General features: G+C 45.6%; 1 protein-coding gene across 4 annotated transcripts in view; it reads right to left on the bottom strand.

The window, feature by feature from the left end:
- Positions 1-383: 383 nt before the first annotated feature.
- The window catches only part of stau2 (staufen double-stranded RNA binding protein 2), a 32,102-nt gene continuing 22,087 nt past the window's right edge, over positions 384-10,398 (bottom strand). For all 4 annotated transcript variants that reach the window (XM_062985574.1, XM_062985577.1, XM_062985578.1 and 1 more), the window contains 2 exons: positions 2,468-2,550; positions 384-1,918 (listed from right to left, as the gene is read on the bottom strand). In XM_062985574.1, the coding sequence (XP_062841644.1) occupies positions 1,843-1,918; positions 2,468-2,550 (159 nt within the window). In that variant the 3' untranslated portion in view covers positions 384-1,842. The remainder of the gene's footprint in view (positions 1,919-2,467; positions 2,551-10,398) is intronic.

Raw genomic sequence — 10,398 nt, 5'->3', positions numbered from 1 at the left:
TGGAGAACATTAGCTGTGTTAGTGTAGAACCATCTGCTCCAGCAAAAGGTCGCTGGCTTTAATTAACACCACATGTTGGTAGAAAAATAGAAAAACAGTTTGTGCTGCTGGAGGTGCAACAGAAGATCAAACTACATTGAAACGTTCATCCTTACTTCACGTGTGTGTGTGTGTGTGTGTGTACATTTACATTGTTTAAACAGTTCAGTAATTTAAAGAGATTTAACTGATCGACCAATTAAATCCAGTCACTGTGATGTTTGTGCACTGAGAGTCGGCTGTAATGATTTTATTCTTATTAATATTAATAATGTTATTGTGAGTGTGAAGAGAAAAAATCTAAACTCACTTGACACATAAAAACCAAAATAATTTACATGAGATGAAGAGATGAAACTTTTCAATTCCAATAACTGAGTCCAATGTTTACATCAGAAAGCAAAAATATCTAAATATCATTAATATTATTCTTGTGATTATTCTCACCATTTTACATTTATTTATTGATTTTATTTAGCACTTTTACCCCGTTTCACCACAATTTGTCGACTATCAGGTTTTATCCACTAATGTAAGTGGAGTTTCTTCTTCCATTGCTCAGATGTCCAGTTCTGATGTGTGTGTGATCACTGTAGGTGTTTTTGATAGTGGGCAGTAGTTGGCATGTGGGCACCTTCACCGACACGCGCTGCTGTTTGGGATTGTTATGATCAGACAACCCCAACCCATCTGATCATAACGATCTGGTCATGATCAAAGTCTCTCCGGTCTTTATACTGCATTCAACACAGGAACTATGAGAAACCACCATCAACCTGACATACAACTGCTAGTCTGTTGGACCTAAAGCTGGGTTACTACATGATCAAACCAGTGGGACTCAAACACCACACAAAGATTCACGTGTTCCACAACATCAACAAAATTCCTCAATTAAGTTTTTTATCTCATTAAAGTACAGCAGCAGATGTTAATCAGATTAGAAGTCTACCACTGCCAAATCCTTGTACAGGACCCTGTGAGATAGGAGTAACTGTTGGATGGACAACCATCTCTGCACCCTCCATAAATCAGACCTTGATGATGAAGGTAAGATGAAGTCAGTGTTCAGTAAAAGAGTCGACTGGAGCTGAACAGAAACACGAGGAAAACGATTCTCTCTCTCTGCTCAGACATGAGACAGAGGCGTGGTCCTCCGTACACGCTGAGGCTCTCCACTGAGTGAACACGTACAGAGACACCACACACACACACACACACACACACACACACTCGCTGATACTGTTCCTGTGGTACGAGGTGGCTTTTAATTGGTTGATTTTTTGGACACAGACAAACAGAATTAACGCGACGCTGCTGATTATATACGAACGGCTACAGAGTTTCACAGCACGGCGCTCATCAGATCATCAGTACACACTTAAGCACAAATAATTATAACAAAATACCCCCCCTCCACACACACACACACACACACACACACATGCCCCCCACTGACTGATTTATCATGATTCATTTAATCAGTCGTCAAACACACCTGCTGCATCCACACGAACTAAAACGGCTCAAACTAAAACATCCATCCGCTCTCAAGATTCTGCTGCAATTCAACACTGTACCATGCATCAGCTCCTTATGAACTCCTTATAAACTCCTTATGAATTCCTTATGAACTCCTTATGAGTGTCTCGTGAGCTCCTCATGAGCTCGTTATCTCTTTCTGTTTCTCTTTTTAACATTAGATAGCTAGTTTTCAGAGTAACTAAAGGTTAGATAGTGTTTTCACATACTGTGTGTGTGTGTGTGTGTGTGTGTGTGTGTTGGAGATCCGGTGGTGCTGGTCTACATGACGGCGTTTGGATCAGCATAGTCCTGAGAGCCCGAATTATTCTGTTTACCATCCACATGTTTCACCGTCCTGTAACACACACATACACACCGTACTGAGATTATTGTGAGTTCAATCACTGACTGAAGGTTATAAGCACTCATTAGCTCTGAATGAATACATAGTGTGAGTTTATGTATTTTATAATTTCATGGTGGATTTCACACAGATTTATCCACTTTAGTGCAGGACTGTGTGTGTGTGTGTGTGTGTGTGTGTGTGAAGGGAAGTGTGATGGAGCTCCACCTTGTCCAGGAGACGATATCCTCACACCAGTTTCCATCTCTCTCTCACACACACACACACACACACACACACACACACACCCCTCACTGTATGTTTTATTGTAATAAAGCTGTGTGTTTTGTCCCTCACACCCTTTAGAACAACATTACTGATCCTTCACTGATTTCCTTCCATCATCCACCCACATCCAACCATCAATCCACCACCCGCATCTGAACTTTACATGCTGGGAAAGGAAAGGGCCTTCCCCAAACTGTTGGCACACACTTACAGCAGACACTTGGTTTGGTGTGTGTGTGTGTGATGTGTGTCTGATGTAATGTTGGTACCTACATGTCACACGCTCCGTTCTCCACCTGGGGGTCGAGGGGGTCCAGTCCCTGTTCTGAGAGCTGCTTCAGAGCACCCAGAGCTGCCTGAGGACAGAGAGGTGTTTCTCATTAAATGCAGAATTAATTGTAACTTCAGTAATAATTAGCTAATGCATTTTTTATTTGATTGATTAGCAGAAGAATTAAATCTTTTTATTTCGAATGTTTCAATCCTGAACACCTGGCAACCCAACCGCAAATGTTCCTCATGGTTCCTCTGAAGCATTAATGAGGCTTATCTACATGGGAACATGCTGTGTGTGTGTGTGTGTGCGCATGTGTGTGTGTGAGCGTGTGTGTGTGTGTAAGCGTGTGTGTGTGTGTGAGCGTGTGTGTGTGTGTGTGTGTGTGTGTATGAGAGTTCTTTCCCAGGATCTGTTCTAAATCACACTAAGATGAATCTGACTGATGAGGAGATGTGAAGGTCACTGATGGAGGATTTTTCACTGTACAAATGAGTCTCACTCAGGAGCTTCACACGTCTGTCTGGAACCTGCTGGTTCTGCTTCTGCTGAGTTCACGTTCCTACAGGAACCTCCAGAGTTTACAGGCTCTGTTTCTCTGTTCATGGTGTTGATGGGACGATTCAGAGTTTAGTGTGAGCAGCAGGAGTGTGTGTTGAGGTTGATGGTTTAGGAACTCGTCTACCTGCTCTGTGAGCTTGTGTAGCCTCACTGCTGAGCTGTTGTTGCTCCTGGTCAATTTTACTTAATAAATAGAGCACTCACGGTTGGTAAGGTGGCATCTTATGAACATCTCAGTGTTATGTTGGGAAGTACTTCTGATCCGTTTTGGAGATGGTGTTGTTGATTCTGAGCTTGAATTCATTAGAGGAGCTGGTGTGAGGATTTTCTGTAGATCCTTCAGCTACACACTAATGTCACCCATGTGTAGACGGGTCAGACCAGAGCCTCTTTGTTCTGGGGGGGTTTGATCTAAAGGGTTGTAGCGTTCCTCAGGGATGAATTGTGGTGTTTAAGGGGACGCGGTGTAATCAGTCCAGCCATTAACGTTGGCGAGAGTGATGAGGCGTCCCCGTCCTCTGACATGCTCCGTCCGTCCTTCACCCAGCTCGAGCTTTTAGCGCGCTCTGCAGTATTTACATACTCGGCCTCATGTCACATTCCCCATCCGTCCTGTACCCCACCCCGCCCCAGACACCCCACCCCCACGATCCCCCGCTGGCCTTTGAACCCTGCGGCGCGGTGATAAATGAAAGCGGCGGCGGTGTCTTCGCCCGAGAAACATCCATTCTGGACTTAATGTGCGCGTGCTGAGAGCTGGGCGGCGCGTTATCTGTGCTAGCACCACTCAGCGCCGCGGCTAAGTCGTCTGATGCGGCCGGTGACAGAGACGAACCACTTCCAGGTTCAGGATGTAAAGTAAACAGCCTCTCGGCGCGGGTGTCCTCGCCATCCTCGCCGCGGCTCGTTAGAAGAAATGAGGATGCGGCTGACGAGGGTTTGAGGAGATAACGGCGACTTTCAGCGCGGCGGTCAGGTGACAGGCGGAGTGTGTGTGTGTGTGTGTGTGTCGTCTCTCTTAGCCTGGAAACTTATCTGATTATTTACTCAGGAAATCTAATCTCACACACACACACACACACACCAGCAATCAGAGCTGGAATGATGCGGATCAGACCGGAGACCGGAGACCATTTTCCCAGCATGCTTTAGCTGCACCTGATTGGACAGGTCGTCTGTATAGTGATATCACATCTAATCAGTGAGGGTTATTAACTCCATCACACACACACACATCATCATGCCCTCAGAGGTGGACACCTGATTGTGACACACTCTGGCTTTGCAGCTACAACAGTCTCCACTCTTCAGGAGAGACTTTATACAAGATTCTGAAGTGTATCAGCAACTATGTGCCATTCTGTCGAGGGTTACATGTGTGTTTAATGTGTGTGTGTAGGGGTGTGCATACAGTGTATAATGTGTGTGTGTACAGTGTGTGTATATACAGGGGTTGGACAAAATAACTGAAACACCTGTCATTTTAGTGTGGGAGGTTTCATGGCTAAATTGGACCAGTCTGGTGGCCAATCTTCATTAATTGCACATTGCACCAGTAAGAGCAGAGTGTGAAGGTTCAATTAGCAGGGTAAGAGCACAGTTTTGCTCAAAATATTGCAATGCACACAACATTATGGGTGACATACCAGAGTTCAAAAGAGGACAAATTGTTGGTGCACGTCTTGCTGGCGCATCTGTGACCAAGACAGCAAGTCTTTGTGATGTATCAAGAGCCACGGTATCCAGGGTAATGTCAGCATACCACCAAGAAGGACAAACCACATCCAACAGGATTAACTGTGGACGCAAGAGGAAGCTGTCTGAAAGGGATGTTCGGGTGCTAACCCGGATTGTATCCAAAAAACATAAAACCACGGCTGCCCAAATCACGGCAGAATTAAATGTGCACCTCAACTCTCCTGTTTCCACCAGAACTGTCCGTCGGGAGCTCCACAGGGTCAATATACACGGCCGGGCTGCTATAGCCAAACCTTTGGTCACTCGTGCCAATGCCAAACGTCGGTTTCAATGGTGCAAGGAGCGCAAATCTTGGGCTGTGGACAATGTAAAACATGTATTGTTCTCCGATGAGTCCACCTTTACTGTTTTCCCCACATCCGGGAGAGTTACGGTGTGGAGAAGCCCCAAAGAAGCGTATCATGGCATTCCCTTGGCCCAATACTTGTGCTAGATGGGTGCGTCACTGCCAAGGACTACCGAACCATTCTGGAGGACCATGTGCATCCAATGGCGGTGCCGTGTATCAGGATGACAATGCACCAATACACACAGCAAGACTGGTGAAAGATTGGTTTGATGAACATGAAAGTGAAGTTGAACATCTCCCATGGCCTGCACAGTCACCAGATCTAAATATTATTGAGCCACTTTGGGGTGTTTTGGAGAAGCGAGTCAGGAAACGTTTTCCTCCACCAGCATCACGTAGTGACCTGGCCACTATCCTGCAAGAAGAATGGCTTAAAATCCCTCTGACCACTGTGCAGGACTTGTATATGTCATTTCCAAGACGAATTGACGCTGTATTGGCCGCAAAAGGAGGCCCTACACCATACTAATAAATTATTGTGGTCTAAAACCAGGTGTTTCAGTTATTTTGTCCAACCCCTGTATATATATACAGTGTATCACAAAAGTGAGTACACCCCTCACATTTCTGCAAATATTTCATTATATCTTTTCATGGGACAACACTATAGACATGAAACTTGGATATACAGTGTATCACAAAAGTGAGTACACCCCTCACATTTCTGCAGATATTTAAGTATATCTTTTCATGGGACAACACTGACAAAATGACACTTTAACACAATGAAAAGTAGTCTGTGTGCAGCTTATATAACAGTGTAAATTTATTCTTCCCTCAAAATAACTCAATATACAGCCATTAATGTCTAAACCACCGGCAACAAAAGTGAGTACACCCCTTAGTGAAAGTTCCTGAAGTGTCCATATTTTGTGTGGCCACCATTATTTCCCAAAACTGCCTTAACTGTCCTGGGCATGGAGTTTACCAGAGCTTCACAGGTTGCCACTGGAATGCTTTTCCACTCCTCCATGACGACATCACGGAGCTGGCGGATATTCGAGACTTTGCGCTCCTCCACCTTCCGCTTGAGGATGCCCCAAAGATGTTCTATTGGGTTTAGGTCTGGAGACATGCTTGGCCAGTCCATCACCTTTACCCTCAGCCACTTCAATAAAGCAGTGGTCGTCTTAGAGGTGTGTTTGGGGTCATTATCATGCTGGAACACTGCCCTGCGACCCAGTTTCCGGAGGGAGGGGATCATGCTCTGCTTCAGTATTTCACAGTACATATTGGAGTTCATGTGTCCCTCAATGAAATGTAACTCCCCAACACCTGCTGCACTCATGCAGCCCCAGACCATGGCATTCCCACCACCATGCTTGACTGTAGGCATGACACACTTATCTTTGTACTCCTCACCTGATTGCCGCCACACATGCTTGAGACCATCTGAACCAAACAAATTAATCTTGGTCTCATCAGACCATAGGACATGGTTCCAGTAATCCATGTCCTTTGTTGACATGTCTTCAGCAAACTGTTTGCGGGCTTTCTTGTGTAGAGACTTCAGAAGAGGCTTCCTTCTGGGGTGACAGCCATGCAGACCAATTTGATGTAGTGTGCGGCGTATGGTCCGAGCACTGACAGGCTGACCCCCCACCTTTTCAATCTCTGCAGCAATGCTGACAGCACTCCTGCGCCTATCTTTCAAAGACAGCAGTATGATGTGACGCTGAGCACGTGCACTCAGCTTCTTTGGACGACCAACGCGAGGTCTGTTCTGAGTGGACCCTGCTCTTTTAAAACGCTGGATGATCTTGGCCACTGTGCTGCAGCTCAGTTTCAGGGTGTTGGCAATCTTCTTGTAGCCTTGGCCATCTTCATGTAGCGCAACAATTCGTCTTTTAAGATCTTCAGAGAGTTCTTTGCCATGAGGTGCCATGTTGGAACTTTCAGTGACCAGTATGAGAGAGTGTGAGAGCTGTACTACTAAATTGAACACACCTGCTCCCTATGCACACCTGAGACCTAGTAACACTAACAAATCACATGACATTTTGGAGGGAAAATGACAAGCAGTGCTCAATTTGGACATTTAGGGGTGTAGTCTCTTAGGGGTGTACTCACTTTTGTTGCCGGTGGTTTAGACATTAATGGCTGTATATTGAGTTATTTTGAGGGAAGAATAAATTTACACTGTTATATAAGCTGCACACAGACTACTTTTCATTGTGTCAAAGTGTCATTTTGTCAGTGTTGTCCCATGAAAAGATATACTTAAATATCTGCAGAAATGTGAGGGGTGTACTCACTTTTGTGATACACTGTAACTTAGAGTAGTCAGTGTACAGCTTGTATAGCAGTGTAGATTTACTGTCTTCTGAAAATAACTCAACACACAGCCATTAATGTCTAAATAGCTGCAACATAAGTGAGTACACCCCACAGTGAACATGTCCAAATTGTGCCCAAATGTGTCGTTGTCCCTCCCTGGTGTCATGTGTCAAGGTCCCAGGTGTAAATGGGGAGCAGGGCTGTTAAATTTGGTGTTTTGGGTACAATTCTCTCATACTGGCCACTGGATATTCAACATGGCACCTCATGGCAAAGAACTCTCTGAGGATGTGAGAAATAGAATTGTTGCTCTCCACAAAGATGGCCTGGGCTATAAAAAGATTGCTAACACCCTGAAACTGAGCTACAGCATGGTGGCCAAGGTCATACAGCGGTTTTCCAGGACAGGTTCCACTCGGAACAGGCTTCGCCAGGGTCGACCAAAGAAGTCGAGTCCACGTGTTCGGCGTCATATCCAGAGGTTGGCTTTAAAAAATAGACACATGAGTGCTGCCAGCATTGCTGCAGAGGTTGAAGACGTGGGAGGTCAGCCTGTCAGTGCTCAGACCATACGCCGCACACTGCATCAACTTGGTCTGCATGGTCGTCATCCCAGAAGGAAGCTGACGCACAAGAAAGCCCGCAAACAGTTTGCTGAAGACAAGCAGTCCAAGAACATGGATTACTGGAATGCCCTGTGGTCTGACGAGTCCAAGATAAACTTGTTTGGCTCAGATGGTGTCCAGCATGTGTGGCGGCGCCCTGGTGAGAAGTACCAAGACAACTGTATCTTGCCTACAGTCAAGCATGGTGGTGGTAGCATCATGGTCTTGGGCTGCATGAGTGTTGCTGGCACTGGGGAGCTGCAGTTCATTGAGGGAAACATGAATTCCAACATGTACTGTGACATTCTGAAACAGAGCATGATCCCCTCCCTTCGAAAACTGGGCCTCATGGCAGTTTTCCAACAGGATAACGACCCCAAACACAACCTCCAAGATGACAACTGCCTTGCTGAGGAAGCTGAAGGTAAAGGTGATGGACTAAACCCAATTGAGCACCTGTGGCGCATCCTCAAGTGGAAGGTGGAGGAGTTCAAGGTGTCTAACATCCACCAGCTCCGTGATGTCATCATGGAGGAGTGGAAGAGGATTCCAGTAGCAACCTGTGCAGCTCTGGTGAACTCCATGCCCAGGAGGGTTAAGGCAGTGCTGGATAATAATGGTGGTCACACAAAATATTGACACTTTGGGCACAATTTGGACATGTTCACTGTGGGGTGTACTCACTTATGTTGCAGCTATTTAGACATTAATGGCTGTGTGTTGAGTTATTTTCAGAAGACAGTAAATCTACACTGCTATACAAGTTGTACACTGACTACTCTAAGTTATATCCAAGTTTCATGTCTATAGTGTTGTCCCATGAAAAGATATAATAAAATATTTGCAGAAATGTGAGGGGTGTACTCACTTTTGTGATACACTGTATATATATATGTGTGTGTGTGTGTATAGTGTGTGTATATATATATATATGTGTGTGTGTATATATATATATATGTGTGTGTGTGTGTGTGTGTGTATACAGTGTATAATGTGTGTGTGTGTATACAGTGTATAATGTGTGTGTGTGTGTGTGTGTGTGTGTGTGTGTTGGAGATGAAGCCTGAGCTCCAGCAGAGTTTCCCACCACTGTGAGGTTTCGTCCTAATCCAAGAGTATCAGTCTGGACTCCCTGCTGCTCTTTGATCAGAGACTCGCTCATCTGTTTTCCTCAGCACCGTGTGGTTATTGGGACACGACCCATTTAGCCCTCCATTAAACACTGACCGCCGCTCAGCTATAATCACCATCACACACACACACACACACACACATCACCGGTCCAGTCTGTCATGGTTCACTAACCAACAGTTCTGAGCTAAACCAGTGTCGTGGACATTTTAGACACGTCCAATCCCATCAGAGAAAACCTGCTTCTGCTGCTCCATGGTCCAAAAGCATTGTGCTCTACACCAGCTGGATCACACAGTCACTCAGCCACACAAACCTGATTCCTGAAGTTCCTGATGAACCATGTTTTTGGAGCATTGTGGGTAATATTCTTACTCCCTCAGTGGAGCAGTTAGTGACCGTTGGTCAGGATCTCAGTGCAGCTGCAGCAGGTTCTCAGGTTCAGACGGGCCGGTCATCACAGACAGAACATTCCAGAGCTCCAACTCAACGATGTGTGAAATCACACTGACCCTCACACACCCGAGGAATTCCACATCAGCTCCAGCTCTCCAACCTCCCTCTGTACACCACCATGAGAGGAACTACAGGAACTACAGGAACTACTGAGGAACTGAAGAGGAACTCCAGAGGAACTCCAGAGGAACTGATGGATTTTACTGATGGATTAAGCAGGACAAGGACTCGCCTCCCAACCACTAATTACTACACTTCCACTACTAACCAGTACTGTAGGGATTTCTGCACCAGTCTGATTCTCCAGCTTCTCATCTACATGTTTCATACCTGAGATCAGAACTTCTGCTCCTGTAGCACCACACTGATCCCTGATCAGTCAGTCAAACTCACAGTCCAACACAAAGCTGCATGTGTGTGTGTGTGTATGAGCCGTGTGTGTGTATGAGGTGTGTATCAGGTGTGTGTGTGTGTGTGAGATCAGTTCTCCCTCGATCACACTGAGCAGAAGAACGTCTGATATTAATCACTGTAATCAGATGGTAATATGTGGGTGAGTGGGCGGGGTTTTACCCGGGGGGTCAGTGTGGGCGTGTAATCACTTCCTGTATTTGCATGAGTAATGAACTGAAAGTTTATCAGTGATTGAACGTCCATCAGTGGTGCAGCTCACCTCAACCAGAGACACAACTCAGAGGAAGCACAGAACAGCCACACACACAATCACACACTACAGTCAGGGTTACACACTGCTCAACTGTGTGTGTGTGTGTAACTGATGTGTGTGTGTAAC

This window comes from Trichomycterus rosablanca, chromosome 23 (genome assembly GCF_030014385.1).
Source record: "Trichomycterus rosablanca isolate fTriRos1 chromosome 23, fTriRos1.hap1, whole genome shotgun sequence".
NCBI lineage: Eukaryota > Metazoa > Chordata > Actinopteri > Siluriformes > Trichomycteridae > Trichomycterus > Trichomycterus rosablanca.
This window is presented reverse-complemented; position numbering and strand designations above follow the sequence as displayed.